This window comes from Arabidopsis lyrata (assembly GCF_000004255.2).
Source record: "Arabidopsis lyrata subsp. lyrata unplaced genomic scaffold ARALYscaffold_3, whole genome shotgun sequence".
Classification (NCBI taxonomy): Eukaryota; Viridiplantae; Streptophyta; class Magnoliopsida; order Brassicales; family Brassicaceae; genus Arabidopsis; species Arabidopsis lyrata.
This window is the reverse complement of record NW_003302553.1, coordinates 9,302,322-9,320,753: the sequence shown is the minus strand read 5'-3', so window position 1 is coordinate 9,320,753 and position 18,432 is coordinate 9,302,322. Positions and strand designations below refer to the sequence as shown.

The 18,432-nt window shown below is 32.7% G+C and overlaps 2 protein-coding genes across 3 annotated transcripts; one reads left to right on the top strand and one right to left on the bottom strand.

Moving 5' to 3' along the window:
- Positions 1 to 34: 34 nt before the first annotated feature.
- LOC9321486 (zinc finger CCCH domain-containing protein 55) lies at positions 35 to 3,459 on the bottom strand. 2 transcript variants are annotated; one of them, XM_021031286.1, is made up of 9 exons: positions 2,421 to 3,459; positions 1,929 to 2,102; positions 1,619 to 1,798; positions 1,396 to 1,499; positions 1,033 to 1,275; positions 842 to 950; positions 580 to 742; positions 462 to 493; positions 35 to 376 (listed from the first exon to the last, which is right to left on the bottom strand). In XM_021031286.1, the coding sequence occupies exons 1-7, from the start codon at positions 3,275 to 3,277 to the stop codon at positions 586 to 588; spliced, it is 1,824 nt and encodes a 607-aa protein (XP_020886945.1). In that variant the 5' UTR covers positions 3,278 to 3,459; the 3' UTR covers positions 35 to 376; positions 462 to 493; positions 580 to 585. The 2 variants fall into 2 exon arrangements, with proteins under 2 accessions (XP_020886945.1, XP_020886944.1); XM_021031285.1 differs by having other exon boundaries at positions 1,396 to 1,502; positions 2,421 to 3,417.
- Positions 3,460 to 7,897: 4,438 nt separating this feature from the next.
- Positions 7,898 to 11,655, top strand: LOC9321485 (ABC transporter G family member 15). Its single transcript, XM_021030192.1, has 9 exons — positions 7,898 to 8,284; positions 8,941 to 9,020; positions 9,215 to 9,676; positions 9,791 to 9,913; positions 10,024 to 10,155; positions 10,227 to 10,511; positions 10,592 to 10,864; positions 10,952 to 11,059; positions 11,148 to 11,655. The coding sequence occupies exons 1-9, from the start codon at positions 8,053 to 8,055 to the stop codon at positions 11,526 to 11,528; spliced, it is 2,076 nt and encodes a 691-aa protein (XP_020885851.1). The 5' UTR covers positions 7,898 to 8,052; the 3' UTR covers positions 11,529 to 11,655.
- Positions 11,656 to 18,432: the final 6,777 nt, after the last annotated feature.

Here is an 18,432-nt window from a genome sequence, read left to right as displayed (position 1 = left end):
AGAATAGTTGTATCAGAAAAGAAACGAACAAAACTAAGAAAAAGTCATTCATCTATATTGACAACTGAAGTAGCCTTGTCCAGAACCAGGGCTTATGACCCGGTAAAAAGGTAAACAATCATCGATGAACAGACGGAAACTTAAAACTTGAAGGTTTCAGTCACTGTATTGTTCTGCCTATCAATGCTTTGTCGAGGTTAGTACTTAGCTGTAAATTTCTATTGCAGATTGGCATTCCACAACTGCCTTTTTCGAGATATGTAAAATCCTAACTGGTCTCCCTACCCTTCTTTCTGTTCCATGTTATAAAACCGGCTTTAGCTTCTACATATAGACAAAATTCTTCTACTTCTTGCTTTTATCAGTCTCTACTTTTCTGCAACCAAAGAAATTAAAACCATGTCAACAGTTCATAACCAATAACATGAACTTCAAGTTCCAAGCTGGCTTAAAATGCCTACCTTTTCTCACTTTCTTCCTGCTTCTATCGAACCTGGAAAGTTCCAGGAAGAGGTAATAACAAGTGTTAATGATTGTTATGCGATAATGTGATTGAATTAAGGGAAATTTTGCACCTACCAATTGCTAGGCTGATTGAATTGACGAGGCTGCCTTATTTTCTGTAGTAACAGCGAGAGTAGCACAATTCTCTTTCTCAAACTCGGGGTGTTGGGTTTCACCGGTCTTCGATGGGGAAGAAAAGAAGCTATCAGGCAGAGCGTTCTCCAGAGTTGTCTCTTGCCTTGAGCAATAATAATTAAAATACAAGAAAATGATGATACAGAAGACTTAAAGCCCTGAAAATGATCAGAAACCATTTTTATTATCTTAGTAGCCATACCCTTTGTTGAGATGGTTATTGTAAACACGTTCTTGGCTGCTGTTGTGACCAGTATCACTCAGAAAAGCTCGGGTTGCTTCAGACTGAAAATGTCCTGAATCACCATTACCTGCTAAGCAGAAACACGGAAGAGGGCAAAAGTAAATAAATGCTACATAAAGCCAAGTTCCATGTAGGCGAGATAGAATAACCTTCGAAGACTTCATCACTGGTGTTTTCTGATCGAAAGAGCATGCTTTGATTGACACGAGGGGAAAAATGAACGGGGGATCCAATAGAAAGACTACGCTGGTGATGGAGAAACGATTCACTGTCCATGTCGGGCAACTGCAGATTCAGAAATCTTCTCCTCTGGAATTCTATTGCTTGTTGCAGGTCAGCTTGCTCAGCTTTTCTCCTCATCATCTCCTGTGTGTTCGAAAACATCCTTGGTGCTGGTAGCAAACAAAAAGACTGTTCTCAGAACAAATACCAAAAAATAGAGAGAAGAGATTGAGCTCTAATAAAACCATATCCACATGGGGAATCAAGGGTACGAAAGAAATTCAACTAACAGAGGTGAAATTCAAAGAGATCTCTGGAATCCATTCCAGATGGACTTGAACCAGGAGAAAAGTTTCCTCTCTCCATCTGCTGCAGCAGTTGTTGCTGCTGCCTCCTGCTATTGTTTGATGAAAATTATTATCAGAAAAAGGGAACACGAAAGAGAAGTATGATGTGGGAAGGAGAGGAAAAAACAGACAAGGCATGAGCAATTGAGCAGTGGTTTCAACATACTTTTCAAGGATTCTTCCCTTCTCCTTGTACGGTTTAACGAGCACACGTGAGTCACAGATGAAATGAGGATTTCCTCTCGCCAATATGATTCTCACAGTTTCAGAGTGGACAAAAGTGACAAACCCAAACATCCGTTTCTGCTGGTATGGAATCCTAACATCTTGCACTGGTCCAAAAGTGCTACAAGAAAACAACAAACATTATTAATCTTCAATAACAGAGCCAGGCAAACATTAGTTAGACATCCACCAAACTTTTAATGATGCAAACACATAACAGCTTTGATCCAATTGTGTTTTTGAAAGTTTACCCAAAATAATTGGAGACATCTTCATCTGTGAAGGAGCTGTCAGCTGGAAATGTCAAGTAAATCTGTTTAGAAGCAGAGTTAGATTTATCTCCCATTCCCATAAACTCATCCCTTTCATGCCGGCCTGGACTACCAAACCAGTAACCCTCTTCCCCATATTGTCCTGCTCCTGATCTGCAAAAACAAAACACCACCAAAAACAGAAAACTATGAACATTTCTTCAATCATACTGCAAACATAAGATTGACTAAAGAGCCTAAGAAAAAAAAAACCAATCATTGGTTTGTAAATGAATACCAAAAGTAGTAAAACCATAGGAAAACGACTTCGAGAACCACAATGATATAAGCAATAATTGACGTCTCAGACCCAAAAAAAATCACAAAGATACAAACTTTTTCATGATCCATTGCAACCAACACATTTTTTGTAAAATCTCTAACCAAAAACACATTCTTATGCAAAAAAAAAGAGCTTCATTTCATAATTACCTATGCACATTACGTTGATGCAAGAGAAAATTGAGGCCTTTTTCATACGACATTGGAGAACCAGTAGCCGCCAAGTACTGAGCAGCGGCCATTCGCTGTCTCTGAGCCATCTTCATCCTCACCATCTCCTCTTGCTGCCTGGAAACATAATCCGGCGAGCCAAAACCACCAGGAGAATCAAAATCATCACCTAAACCACCGTGAGGGAACCTATTGTAACCGCCGCCGCCAAATCCGGGCTCTTCTGAGCCGAAACAAGCATCACTGGCAGAGAAACTCCTCTTATGCAAATGGGCATCGCCATTATCAGCAGAGAACCCAAACGGATCCAGAGATTCGTCGTTATTCTTCGAAGAAGACTCGTTAAGAAACGACAAGTAGTTCCCTAGTTGCTGCTCATCGAGGAAATCGCCGTTTCCAGTGGAATCACCAGCAGCACCACCGTCAGAAGCAAAAAGAGACGAACTTGCTTGAAACGGACTCGAAATCATGTTAGGGTTACTTCCGAGTGAACCAGGAGTAGTCAAAGAAGGAGACAAAGGGTTGTTCCTCGAAAACTCCATAAACCCATTTCCCGGTGAAGACTGAGACAGAGAATGACGGTGGATGTTAATGGGTCTGGAGATAGGGTTCAATGGCGACGAAGCAGAAGAAGATCCATTAGAAGAAAGACCTAAAGCAGATTTAGCTTTGAGACAAACGGACTGCAAGAGAGTGTCTGGTCCAAGAGCCAAACGCATCAAATCTCTCGTACCCAAGTCCTGTAAAAGCAAGTAACCAATGATTTTTGAAGCGAAGTCTGGTTCTAAAGTTCTGATCTTTGTGAAAAGTATCGAAGTAGGATCTCCCGGATCCATATTCAGAGTAAATTTCTTTTCTTTTCTTTTTTTGGTTTCTCTCTCAGAGAGATTGAGAAGAAGAAGAAGAGGCTCTTTGAGAGTAGTGGGTACTAACTTGGTTTTTTTGTAGCGTTAAATGTGATGTTTTTTTTAGGAGATTTGAGAGTAAGATTTTGTCTTCTAATGAACATTTATAAAAATAAAATAAAATAAAAAAAAGAGAAAACTACTTTTGTAATGTGTTCTTTCTTTTCGGGTTCTGTTTTTGTGTTATCGGGTTTAGGGTTTTTTTTTTTGAAGTTCGTCCAAGACTAGGAGCGGGATTATAGTTATAATCGAATTTGTTTTCCTTTTTTGTTAAAAAGATTAAGATGTTGTATAACAATAGTACTCCATTGACCAACCAAGGGGGTTATATATATCCCATTGGATGCATGGAGTTTTTGGTTTTGAAAACTTTTTATTTCTTAGTCAGCTAGTTGGATTTGATTCTTTGGAAAATATGTTGTTATTCATTCATATACCTAAATTTGTACTAAAACAATATGTTGTTATTGATTTTGTTATGTTTATAAATCTTCTTAAATTAATTAAATTTACACGTTACGAAAATACTTATATGTAAGATTCAATCAAATTAAATTTATACGTTATTTAAACAATTTAGTTTAATAAGAAGATTTCTTATTCAAATGACTTAGATTTATTTAATTGATTTGTACTTAATTAGCTAGAGATCGAAAAATATTTAGACACAAGAATTATGAAACGCAACTTTCCAAGAATATTTGGGTATTCATGCATTTTCGAGTTATTCGGATTTGGTTTTATATGCGTAATCTATGTATAGATGTCGAACGCACATTAGTTTTATTTTGGAGTAGTCGAAAGTTGATTCTACGTTGATTTCACGTGTCTTTCCTTGATTGTCGAAATATAAAAATGTAAAAAAAATACTCTAAAGTCTTAATTTTTGTCGTCTATTACATAATTTGAATTTACTAATTTAGGTGTTACTAGTTATTTATTATTAATCTACTAAATTTAATTAAATTTTGTGTTATGAGATCACTACTTTATAAAGTTCAATCAAAGTTATATGTTATTTAAACAATTTAGTTTAATAAAAAGATGTCATTCAAATGTCTTAGATTTAATTGATTTCATAGCTACAATACTAATAGTTTGCCGATTTAAGATAACAAAAAAATTATGCACACGACTTGCCAAAAGTATTAAGGTATCCATGTATCCGGGAGAGCGGTTTTAGCTTACAAAGGCTATATCCATCCGCGTGTCGAACGATTATGAAAAAGTCGACGAATTGGTTTGGTCTTCATTGATTATACATGTCGTGTCCTGGTTGAACGATTAAAAATAGAAAAATAATCACAGCGATTGTTTTTTATTATCTTTTCATCATTTCGACGGACTAAAATTAGATATTTTTGGTTATTTATTATTTAACTATCTAAAATTAATTAAATTTATGTGTTACGAGATTACTTATATACAAAACATATGGAAAATAAAAAAATGTAACTAAATCTGTAAGTTATTTAAAATAAATTTAATTTAGTAATAGATGTGTTAATGGCAAGTATTGGATTTAAATAATTTACAACTATGATATTAATATGTTAGCCATTTAAGGCAGTTTTATATATAAGATACAACTTACAAAAACAAACAATTGGTACCCAATCCAGGCATGGTATACAACAAAAAATAATTCTCAATTTTGTTTGTTCCCACATGTCCAAAATGTATCTTTGGTTGAGAAGGTGTTGAAGAAAGTACAAGAAAGAGATTGCCAAAAATATTATTGACCACGACCACTAAAAATATTAAATACTATGCAAAATCTTGTGTATGGTAGTTTTGAATTATAAAGAACATAGAATTGACTGTCATATATTTGGTGGTGTAACGCCCATGTAAAAGAAATTACTAAAAATTATTCTTGTTAGAAAACAAAACAAATTTTTACCTCTTAACCAGTTTTCCTTTTTTACCGCAAAAAAATCTGAAACCGGCCTGCCTCGATAAGAGCGCTTACTTTCCCCTGACTCACTAAAACCCGCGCGTGACATAAATTTTACCTCAGTTGGTTATATTCCACTACAACGAGTGCACCGAATCTTAATTTACTCTCATCTGATCTCCACCGTTAAAAGTTAATCAAGAGTTATGTCAACTGCGAAGATTGCTTTTACGGGGACACGTGAGGTTCTCAATGGTCATAGTCAATTTGACCAGAGTTCGTATAATTTTGCCAGAACCATGCATCAGACAATAATGAAACAAAAAGTAAATGCTCTCTTCATGGAAAACGAGAATTATCAATTTGCCAAAACAATAAAATTTCGTTATTTTTTATGTTGTTTTTAATAAGCGTTTTTTTTACTAAATACTTTAAGATTTAAAAAACTGTATTACTTTTTTTCCGGAAATGGATAAAACAATGATGACTATCAAGGACTAGTATCTAACATTTTAAAATTAAACATGGGGCAATAAGTTTTAGTATCCTAGGTGTATGAGTAGGTGTCACATCATGAATGCCAGAAATAAAGAAGAAAACAAATCATGTTACATACTTTTGTTCTTTTGGGCAATTTTGGTCTCACTCTCTCTAATCTAAGCTGTTCTCCATTGTAAGCTAAAACTTGTTTCTTTCTTTCCGAGATTAAAGATATAAGAAAATCAAAATCTGCATGTCAATAAAAGGCCCAAGTAAAGGCCCAGAACCCAGAGAACAAGTAAAAAAAATCCACTGGCGGCCAACTATGTAATTTACTTCCACGTTTATCTGCTTGCCATGTGTTTGGTGATTTCTTTACGTTGTTGGTTGCATTTTAACCTCGAAAAAGTCATTGTCAGATCTGTCAGATCTGACATTTGGAAGGAACATTGATTAACATGATCTGTGTTGGTTTTGTTTCGAGTCTATGTAAGGTTTAATCTTGCTTCAGAAACGTTAAGACTTGTCAATCATTCTAAGCTAACACTAGATATCAGCATGTAAACCCAAGTTTGGTAGATGGAATCAAATTATATTTTCTTACAACATAATATGTATAGAGCATTATTACATCACATATAGCTAAACTAGGTGTTTCCAAATATATCATTCCAATCAATGACGATATAGGTTTCATTTTCGTCAATTAGGTGGCTTTCGTGGTCTATGAGACTGTGACTTTTTCCTACTATATTATTATCCTCTCCGTTTAAATTCATTTCAAACTAGTTTAAATCTTGAGGACTGCCCAAGCATATGTGGTCTAGTGGTAGGGAAAGCTTTGGTGAAAGGTGAAACTCCCAAACCCGAGTTCGATTCTCTCTGAAAACAAAAACACATTTGTTTGGGAAGTCTGTCAGTTGGGCTTTGGCCCAATTGGTTTACATGGTAGTCAGAAATGCAGGCGGCCTGACTACTCCTGGCATAAGTCGGAACATTTCAAACTCGGGACAGACATTGTGGTAGTCCTTAGTGGAGAAGTCCACTCTGAAGCACTTTGGTGCGTTTCCACCGAAGCTTACCGGATCAGCCGATAGGGTTTATAATATAAAAAAAAAAACAAATCTTGAGGACACTGGCAATCCCAAAGATTTAATTAGATACTACATTTTATCGTAACATCAGTTTTGTTGTATGGGTTCTTAATTATTATCTTTGGTTGGAAGGTCTTCACTTCATTCTTTTATCAACGTTATCACTTCATATTTTAAAATTCCCTGTCATATCATATGATAAATAAAGTTATGCCATAACAAAATTAGACCATAATAAATGAAGAAGCATATTATAAAGCAAGAATGAATGAACAGAAGATAAGCATATCATATGGGCTTCAACTACGCTCTCGCATTCAATTATCTTCCCTTTTCATTGACTCTCTGTTTGTTTATTACCTTTTTTTTTCTTTTGTCATCTAAAATTTTCATTAACAATCTTGAAGGATACATTTTTTAAATACAAAGCCGGTGTAAACTAAGATATCACCTGAATCTAAAACCCAAAGGAAAGAAACATCCACAAAGCAAAAACACCAATTGCAAACAAGCCAAAGCACCTTACCCGAAAGTCCGAAACCAATAATTCTTGAAGGTCAAGCAATGATTCCAAGGCAAAGACAGAAAGAGACAGATATTTTGTTTGTTTAAAGCTACATCACTTTCGCGTTTGAAAACATGTCAGATTTTATAGACTTGCTTTTGGTGGCTATTGGCTAATCACCACAATTAACTGATTTAATATTTGAGAATTAATGTAGAGCTTCTCTTATTTTGCCATGAGAGTTTAGAGTTTTTGTCCGACGACTACAAAATTTAATGTCATACCTCATAAGTTGCAAAGCTAATCTCAAAATAATAGAAATCTTAATCTACACGACTATAAGATCTATACGACTATATCCATTAATACGCGTGCCATCGATCTATCTGCTTCTCTATACGCATTTACTAGTGAGAAAAAAATAGTACTAATATTATTATATCGTATGCGTATGTTGATAATTAGATATACATGCATTGACATTTTACCCCTCAAAATTGTAGATATACATGCGCAATTGTAATTGTTGCCATATTAAAGACGAATCCATTAAATGAATTTAGGTGTTTGGTGATTGCACAGCTTATAAATTCTTTTTTATCGTTTTGTTTCTTCTGTTCTTACTTCTTACTATTCACTCTCCGACCAACACAAAAAACATTTAAATCTCTCTCTATATATAGCATTGTTATAGCTAGTTAGAGAGAGAGAGAGAGAGAAACTAAAAACAATGGAACTGGAAGGCTCGAGTAGTGGCCGGAGGCAGCTGCCGTCAAAGGTAGAGATGAGCCGTGGAGCGTATTTGGCGTGGGAAGACTTGACGGTGGTAATACCCAATTTCAGTGATGGTCCAACCAGAAGGTTGCTTCAAAGGCTAAACGGTTATGCAGAACCGGGTCGGATCATGGCTATAATGGGTCCTTCCGGATCCGGAAAGTCCACTCTTCTTGACTCTCTTGCAGGTTCGTTCTTGTTACCATTCAACTGCTGCATGCATAACACATATCAATCTTCTGATAAAGAAATTTTTTATGTTAATTAACTAAAGTAATTTATTGATAGTACTTTTTATAATAATGTTTTTGTCTAAAATATTCGCCGCCGTAATCTGTAATACGTTACCTTCGGCGTCCAAAAAGGCAAAAACGCCAAAATGGTTTATATTGCTGTGAATTCATATTTTTATTGCCAATTCATTATATTTTGTATACCAAAGGTATCACATCTTTAACCTGCTATTTAAAGTTATAAACCCTATTTAGTTTATACTAGTTGTTATGATCACCTTTTGATATATTACTCGAAAGTTGATTATAGATACCAAAAAAAAGAGTTAATTATTAAAATGCTCATAACGGTTGCATGCAAGGAAAGATAGAAAAAGTAGTGCAGAAAAAATGTTCATAAATGCAAAATTGATTTCCGGGGCAGCCATTTCTGTTACCTACTCTCTCTTTACTTATGATATACTAGTATCTCCCTTCCCACATCCCAATACAAAAAAAAAAAACCATTTTTTTCAGTTTATTGTTATTTGTTCGTTCTCTAAGATATACTTATAGATTAATTTATAATCGATTAATAAAATAAAAATTCCCGAATTATCCACATTCCACAGGTAGACTCGCAAGAAACGTGGTCATGACCGGTAATCTTCTATTAAACGGCAAGAAAGCTAGACTAGACTACGGTCTCGTAGTAAGTTTCCTCATTAATATTTGATCTCACCATGCAACTAATTTGTTAGTTCATTCGATCGAAATGTCTCTGTGGTCGAGAAACGCTAACAATTTTCATTTATGGCAACAAAACTTTAGACAGAGCCGACCTAAGTATATAGTGCAAAGGTCAAAACGAGTTGTTCTAAGATATATATCGACATTGATGTATAGGCATATGTGACACAAGAGGATATATTGCTGGGGACATTAACAGTGAGGGAGACAATAACATACTCAGCTCATTTGAGACTTCCAAGTGATATGTCTAAAGAGGAAGTGAGTGACATTGTGGAAGGCACAATCATGGAGCTTGGTCTTCAAGACTGTTCAGACAGAGTCATTGGAAACTGGCACGCAAGAGGAGTTAGTGGCGGTGAGAGGAAACGTGTCAGCATTGCTTTGGAGATCCTCACTCGTCCTCAAATCCTTTTTCTCGACGAACCCACAAGCGGTTTGGACAGTGCTTCTGCGTTTTTCGTCATTCAGGCGCTTAGGAACATTGCACGCGATGGCAGAACCGTAATTTCCTCGGTTCATCAGCCTAGCAGCGAGGTTTTTGCGCTATTTGATGATCTTTTCTTGCTCTCGAGTGGTGAGTCTGTCTACTTTGGTGAAGCCAAGTCTGCTGTTGAGGTAAACCCTAAACTCTTTGTTTTCTTGCACTACAAGAACTAAATAGTTTCGTTGTTAATTTTCTTGTCTTGATAGTGAAAAAATTCTGTTTTGCTTTTGTATGGTTGGATGAAGTTCTTTGCAGAATCAGGTTTTCCATGCCCGAAGAAAAGGAATCCTTCTGATCATTTTCTTAGATGTATAAACTCAGACTTTGATACAGTCACAGCTACACTCAAAGGATCTCAGAGAATTCAGGTGTGGGATTGACCATTATCAATGTCTTGTGAAAACTTTTAAAGTCGTTTGGATAAATAATCAATCTTCTGATTGCGAGTTTTTCTAAGGCAATGCTTATTCTACTACAGGAAACACCAGCTACATCGGATCCTCTGATGAATCTAGCAACATCTGTGATCAAAGCAAGGCTTGTTGAGAATTACAAGCGTTCAAAGTATGCGAAATCCGCAAAATCTAGGATTCGAGAACTATCTAACATTGTAAGTTTAAACTCCTTTTTCTAGTTAACTCACAGACTAGCTTTGACTCCATAACGGGGCTTTTTTCGCAGGAAGGGCTCGAGATGGAAATAAGAAAAGGAAGTGAAGCGAGCTGGTGGAAACAACTTAGGACATTAACAGCAAGATCATTCATAAACATGTGTCGTGATGTCGGTTACTATTGGACACGAATAATAAGCTACATTGTTGTTTCTATAAGTGTAGGAACCATCTTCTACGACGTTGGCTATAGCTACACATCAATCTTAGCCCGAGTTTCTTGTGGCGGATTCATCACTGGTTTCATGACTTTCATGTCCATTGGAGGCTTCCCTTCTTTCCTCGAAGAAATGAAGGTAAATAATAGATCCCTACTTAAAATCTCACAAATCTTGATTTGCTTTATCGATGAAAATGTGATTTTGCCTTTTTTCAGGTGTTCTATAAAGAGAGGCTGAGTGGATACTATGGCGTGTCAGTTTATATCCTCTCGAATTACATCTCTTCTTTCCCGTTCTTGGTTGCGATATCGGTTATCACGGGAACTATTACTTACAACTTGGTGAAGTTTCGTCCCGGGTTCTCGCATTACGCTTTCTTCTGTCTCAACATCTTCTTCTCAGTTTCTGTGATAGAGAGTCTCATGATGGTTGTGGCTTCTGTTGTTCCAAACTTCTTGATGGGTCTTATCACTGGAGCTGGCCTCATTGTAAGAACAGAGCAACCTCTGTTTTCACTTCTACTAATAATGCTTGGAACGATCTTGAATTTGATTTCTGTTTTATGTTGACAAAAGGGAATCATCATGATGACTTCTGGATTCTTCCGTCTTCTTCCTGATCTTCCCAAAATCTTTTGGCGTTACCCGGTTTCTTACATAAGCTACGGTTCTTGGGCTATCCAGGTAAGTCAAGAAAGTAACTCGATTCAAGAACATAAAAGATTGAACTTTTGAATGTCTTTAAACATAAGAACATATGGGATTGTTGCAGGGAGGGTACAAGAACGATTTTCTAGGGCTAGAGTTCGAGCCTATGTTCCCGGGTGAGCCGAAAATGACAGGAGAAGAAGTGATAGAGAAGGTATTTGGAGTAAAGGTGACATATTCAAAATGGTGGGATTTAGCTGCGGTCGTAGCAATCCTTGTGTGTTACAGGCTTCTCTTCTTCGTGGTCCTAAAGTTGAGGGAGAGAGCAGGACCGGCTTTGAAGGCGATTCAGGCAAAAAGAACGATGAGGAATCTCGATAGGAGACCTTCTTTCAAGAGAATGCCTTCTCTGTCTCTTTCACTGTCGTCAATGTCTTCAAGGAGACACCAACCTCTCCGCTCACTTTCTTCACAAGAAGGCCTTAACTCTCCTATCCACTACTAAAAGACTTATATAATGTATGAGTTTTACTATGCTCTTTCCATCATGATCTCATCTTAATCAGCTTTGTCATTGTTGAAGAAAAAGAACAATCTATAAGTAGTAACCAAGTATCGTTTCATAAACCCTACCCAAATGTTCCACTATTGAAACTTCACTTCAGGGTTTATGTAACACAAGAAAGGCAGTATTGCTCACGGTGAGAAAAAAAAACTCAAGCTTTTTATATAAAAATGCAAATCTTATTAGACCAAGGCAACAACAGGTCCGGCCCAAATCAGTAGGGAAAGACGTTTAGATCCGGAGACCATTATCAACTTAAAAAGTTTTCTAAATTTATTCTCAAACCAAAAATAATTTATGTGTTAATGAAAGAGCCAAACAAAAAAAAAAATTTCCTTAAGATCTCATGAAGGAAGGATAAAAAAAACACATTTTGGGCCAGGTATGTATATACCAAATTGAAGATTTTAATACCAAAATTTTATCATCAAGTTAACAAGAATTTGTCGCTGGATACAATAACGGTCAGTCAAAACTGCGAATTTGAAAAAGAAACTCAAATTTTAAATGTACTAGGTTATTTAGCCGCGAGATACAGTTCTAAAATTTAAAGAAAAATAAATAAATAAAGAGAAATTGTTAAAAATGCCCCTTTTTCAATACCCCTTTCCAAAAATACCCCCTTTGAGAGTCTATTTTTAAGTTTGCCCTCTTTTAATTTTTAATGACCATTTTACCCTTATTTGAAACAAAATTAAGTCCACAAAATACAAAATATTTTTTGGCGGGAAAAGTGATCCCGCAATTTTCCCGCCAAAACACTTGTAAAAACCTTTAAAATACCTTGTAAAATTTTCCCGCCAAAAATTTTTTTTGCGGGAAAAGTGATTCCGCAATTTTTTTGGCGAAAAAAATTTACAAGGTATTTTAAAGGTTTTACGGAGTATTTACAAGTGTTTTGTAAGGTTTTACAATGTATTTTAAAAAGTTTTATAAGGTATTTATAACTTGTAAAACCTTATAAAAAACTTGTAAAACCTTATAACTTGTAAAACCTTATAAAATAGCTTGTAAAATCTTATAATATCTTATAAATACCTTATAAATACGTTGTAAAACCTTTTAAAATACATTGTAAAACCTTATAAATACCCTGTAAAAAACCTTTAAAATACCTTGTAAATTTTTCCCGCCACAAATTTTTCCGCCAAAAATTTAACGCCAAAAAAATTGCGGAATCACTTTTCCCGCAAAAAAATTTTTTTGGCGGGAAAAAATTTTACGGGAAAATTTTACAAGGTATTTTAAAGGTTTTACAAGTTTTTACAAGTGTTTTGGCGGGAAAAATTGCGGGATCACTTTTCCCGCCAAAAAATATTTTGTATGTTGTGGACCTAATTTTGTTATATTTCCTTATATATTTGTGATATCTTTTATTAAAAGAAGGGTAATTTAGTCATTTTGTACATAAAAAAGGATATTTTTAAAAATGGACAGCCAAAAGGGACATTTTTGAAAAAGAGTATTGAAAAAGGGGCATTTTTGTGAGTCTCCCATAAATAAATCATAGTAAATTCAAATTTGTTTTTTTCTATAAAATTTGAATTGTATTCATCTATATACAATGATATTTATGTTTTTAAATAAATAATTAAGAGTATATTACTGCTTTAATCAATACAATATTTGATGCCAATTAGAAATTTTAAGAGTGTTGATGATAAAATTAATGATTATAGTAATATAATACGTATACATAAATAATACTTATTTTGTTAAAATGTAAAAATATTAAACCATACTATGAAAATTAAGTTACATCGTTTTCAATTTATAATTTATATTTTAATAGTAAATTTGATATTCTAAATTTATCCAATTTTAAAAGTTATTGTTGCACTTTAAAGAATTTAAATATAATGATAATACAACAAATTATCTATTATTTTCTACTTAATGAAAATATCATAGCCAAATGTTATACATATTGGGTTTGGGCTGAGTTTTGAAATGAGTCTACCGTTATATCTTGATACAACTTGATTCGAAGTTGTTTATCTACTTAATGAAAATATTTAAAATCACATAAGTGACGTAACAAATGTTGAAAAACCATTTTATTAGTTTATTCTCCGTTAATAAAATAACCATTTTATGCTATTTGTAAAAGCATAATTTATTTGAGAAATGTATACAAAATAATTTATTCTGTAATTTTTTTTACAGTTTAAGAAATAGATGTAGGAATATAGATGAATTATATTGTAAGAGATAAGTGAAGAGAGATGAATTATTCTATTATACAATTCAAGCGTCTGCTTGCACTACCACTTAACATTTAAATTGTTTCGAAACATACCCAATTGTATTCTTTCCTTCTACTCATCATTAGTCTTCTTGATTTTCTTCTTAATCTCACTTCAAAAGTATCAAATTTATTTTGAGTCAATCAAAATTTAGGTTTATATAGATTGATTGTTTTGGACAGAGAAAATCAAACTTAGTATATTTTCTAACTTCGGGTTTCTTTACTCGCTCCTTTTAAAAGACTTCTGAAATAGCACATACGATTGATTGTGAGTAAGGTTTCTTGGTTACATATTCTCTCCTCTTCACAGCCTCTTACAAAATTGACAAAAATGTAATACTGAAAAACCATTAGTCGGATTATAAAGGAAAGCGTTATAAAATTTATCAATATTATGAAATTTGGAATATGATGGTTTGTGATATGTGTATATTACTATTTATAGAAGACAACATATTTATGTTTTACAACTATTCAACTTTAACAATTATGTTTAAATGTCATTTATGAGTAAGTTAATTGTATGTATATCATAAAAGTTATGTTACATTTCAAAGCATTCATTGTGTAGAATTCATTTTTTATTATTTGTATTTAGAGTATTGTTACAATTTAGTGTGAGCATTAACGACATAAAAATTCCCACATATAAACTCCCACATAATAATTCAAGCTCAAATTATTTTGCAAGTGGCAAACTAAATATATTTTTGTTATAAAAATCAGATGAACTTGAATCTAATTAAAATCATCAAAGATCCAAGGATAACTTCTATCTTTTTTTTTTTTTTCACTCATCAATTTAAATTCTAGTGCTAGATTTTATACTAATGGTTTTATCTTTATAGGATTTAATAAAATGATTTTTTTAATTATATTTATTTTTTATATATATTTCACTCTATTTAAGTATGAGTGTTACGTTTCATTCTAATTTTCTATTCTACCTAAATTTAATTTTCTTGAACTATATGATTCGTTTTTTTAATCTTAAGGACCAAATTTGTTTTAACGAAATTCTTTTTAATTTAAAAAATACTTAGACCTAAATTTTTTTGAATAAAATAAACACTATAACGATTTTTATATAATTATCTATTGGATCACAAAAAGTAAATATAATAATACATATATTAAAAATAAATTACAAAATTAATTCGAGATAAGAAAAAAATAAGAAATATATATTCAATAAAGGAAAATTGTTAAAAATACCCCTTTTGGTGTGCCCCTTTTCAAAAATGCCTCTTTTAGATGTCCATTTATAAAAATGCCCCTTTTTAAATCTGAAATTTTTATAAAGTTTTATTAGGTTTATAATGTACTTATGGATTGGAACTACTACTTGAAGACTCGATCCAAGTATTTATAAGGTTTTATAAGGTGTTTTTAAAGATTTTACAAGTTATTTTAAAGGATTTTTAAGGTTTTTCAAAGGTTTTACAAGATATTTTAAAGGTTTTTAAAGGTATTTAAAATGCATTTATAAGGTATTTATAAAGTATTTATAAGATTTTAGATACATAGAAATGTTGTTTGTGTATGTTTTAATAATATTACATACATATTTGGGTAAATCTTATATTTTTAAGAGCATTTTTATATGATTTTTAAAAAGGGGTATTTTTGAAAAGTGGCATTGAAAAAGTGGCATTTTTGCAAAAGCCCCATAAATAAATGTATTACAATAATTTATTTCATTAAATATTGCATAATTAAAAAAATTACATGAATATATTAGAAAATAATCAAACATCTAAAGTAGATAATGGAAATGGATCTTTTCAACTTCATTATCTTCTGTGCTATGATTGGAACTGATATATATAACTATCCATCACCAATAAACCTGAAAATTTTGTTATAACCATCAAAACTTTTAGTATACATATGTGAATTTAAACTAAAAATATGGAAATTAAAGAATAAATAAGTATATTTTAGTATTTCTTTAGAAATATACAAAAATGAATACAATGTTAGATATATATATAATACATTCTAAAATAAATTTAAAATCAAATTCTTGATTTTTAATCTATATAACAACATAAAAAATAGACACATAAATATAGTAGAAGAAGATGAGAGAATCATATATATAAATGATTACTTATAAGATGATTATCTAAAATAGACAATGAAGATGCATCTTTCAAAAAAAAAAAAAACTAATGTAAGAACACAAAACAAAAAAATATTTTAAGATTTGAGCTATAGAGGGTGAGAGGATGAGAGGATGAGAGAATGAGAAATGAGTATTTATAGGATGAGAAGTGAGATAAGTTACAATTAAAATAAATAAATTATGGGAGTTACAATTCTAATTTATTGTGTATTTAATAAAATTGAGTGGAAAAATATAGTTAATGTATAATTTTAATGATTTCAGTTTTTATATTAAAGTATGAGTTAAAAATGTTTTATTTATGATTAAATTAAAAAAAAATAAAAATAAGTTACATTTACAAATAGACCAATAAAAAGAGAATTAAACCTTACTTTTATATGTATGATTATCTGAAGAAAGGTTAGGTAGATTTAAAAGGCCAAATGAAAACACAACATTTTTTTTTTTTTTGTCAACAATGCATATTGGCCTTTTTACTCATACCCTTTACAAGGAAGTGAAACAAAGATCTTGTAGAGGTGAAATCATAACCGTTAATATGGTAAATTAAGAAGTAAAGTAGTAAACGGATACGTCCTTTTGTTATATCTTAGTCAACGTAACTATAGCTATCTCTCTGGAAGACTTTGAATAGTTCTCTAGACCCAAATATCTTTAGTAATAAAGATATTCCATCTAAAATTATTGGTCGGAACAATATTCTACTAGTAAAGTGAAAGACTATCAAACATGTCCAAATACTCATCAGAATAATTTAAAGATTAAGCTTTTATATAAGATTTATATCCCTCCATATATTTGCATTGTTCCTACATAGAGAGAACGACTTGGATACGCCCGCAAAGAGAGCATGATGAGAACGTGCAGAAATAAAACGACCACTCTGCCAATTACACATCTTATTTTTCTGAGGTCAAATAATTACATATCAACTATATATGAAGCATAATGTTGAAGATGATCAAATGTTCATGCGTGTCTAAACTTATGGATTAGATTTGTTAATTATAGTTTTGACCCAAAAATGAAACTTGAAAGAAACAAATAATCCTTTTTAAGGCGACACAATGTGAAAACTAATTTGGAGATGACATATATACCAAATACCGTGGGTCAAAAAAAAGACTCAAAAAACTCTACAAAAGTCGTTTGACCCTTCGTTTTTTTTCTCTGAGAGAAGACAAAAATGGCAAAATATGCGTCAAAAAGTAAGATTTTGCTGACTTCTTACCATTCATTTTCCAAATATATATGTACACAAAACAAATTTCTTTATGTGACCAAATTAAAGTCGATCGTTAGTAGTCAGTCATTGAATCGGTAGTCTCTCACAAAAGTACGCAAAAAGGAATTCACATGCAATAAAAATATCTTATTGTAGCAACTAAATTCGCTAAAGTGTAAACTTTCTCATTGACCTTTTAAATTACTATTGGCAAATGTTGCAATATCCATGCGGCCTTGTGAAATTCAAATATAAAAAGACTTTAGTCGTTAGGAAAAAGGAATATAAAGTCAAAAAGGTTGAATATTTCCATGAAACAGAAAATGCCGTCCACGTCCAAAACTGCGATTTGCTAATCCACCGTCCATTCACTTCTGAAAATCAAATCTAAAGCGTTCATCAGAGCTTTGGTTTATAGATGAATCACGTGTCGCATTAAAAGCGTGCACTTAGCTCTAGTGGAACCAAAAACACCACGACCGCACACCATGCGAGATTGAAGGACCTGAATGTTCAAAGTCCTCAAAAGCAGCCACGCGTTATTTGGCGGCCCACTTATAATGTAGTTGCTGCCGAAGTAACTAATGGCGTGATTAGTTAAGTAGTAATCAACTATTTGGTCTTTTAAGTATGTAATCAAAAGAAAACCAAATCATCAACTAATCATCAAATGAGAAGAAGAAAACTATGCATGCTTTATTCTCTCTTTGTTTTCTACAGAGTGGTTACCATTTGTGTTGGTTAATGTCCGTTAATTTGTTAAACACTATTTGAATGTTACGAAGAAGATAAACCAATAATGAAAGATAACTTAGATAAATTTTTCTTTTTTTCTTTTTATAAAACACAGTTAGTTTTCCTAATGAAATGATATTAAAGGGCTTAATTACATAAAAGGATCTTTGAAAACTTATGATTTGTGGGAATCTGATGTCATTGGTAAAATGGTTTGTTAAGAACTTAAGATATTATTTAACAAATTTTTTTAAGGAACTTAAGATATTAGTAATTTTTATATTAAATAGATGTCGTAGAAGCCTCTAATATTTTTTGCAGATTATGTTAGCGCATTGCCGTGTTGAGATATGTTTCCTCTGTCGACCAAGAAACTAATATAAATTTTTTAAAACATTCTACATTCGGCTAGTACTATTTTAATTCGACCATATATGTTATAATGATTAGTTGATCATTTTTTTGATAACTTAGGATAAACCCCCATATCTATACAGGGGTCTAG

Excerpts from the sequence above, each read along its gene's own strand:
- LOC9321486 (XM_021031285.1), bottom strand. The coding sequence starts at position 3,277 with ATGGATCCGGGAGATCCTACTTCGATACTTTTCACAAAGATCAGAACT. Across the intron at positions 1,799-1,928 it reads GATGTCTCCAATTATTTTGG|CACTTTTGGACCAGTGCAAG; the intron begins GTAAACTTTCAA and ends GTTTTCTTGTAG. Across the intron at positions 1,276-1,395 it reads TCTCTTTGAATTTCACCTCT|CACCAAGGATGTTTTCGAAC; the intron begins GTTAGTTGAATT and ends GTTTGCTACCAG.
- LOC9321485 (XM_021030192.1), top strand. The coding sequence starts at position 8,053 with ATGGAACTGGAAGGCTCGAGTAGTGGCCGGAGGCAGCTGCCGTCAAAG. Across the intron at positions 9,914-10,023 it reads AAGGATCTCAGAGAATTCAG|GAAACACCAGCTACATCGGA; the intron begins GTGTGGGATTGA and ends ATTCTACTACAG. Across the intron at positions 10,865-10,951 it reads TCACTGGAGCTGGCCTCATT|GGAATCATCATGATGACTTC; the intron begins GTAAGAACAGAG and ends TGTTGACAAAAG.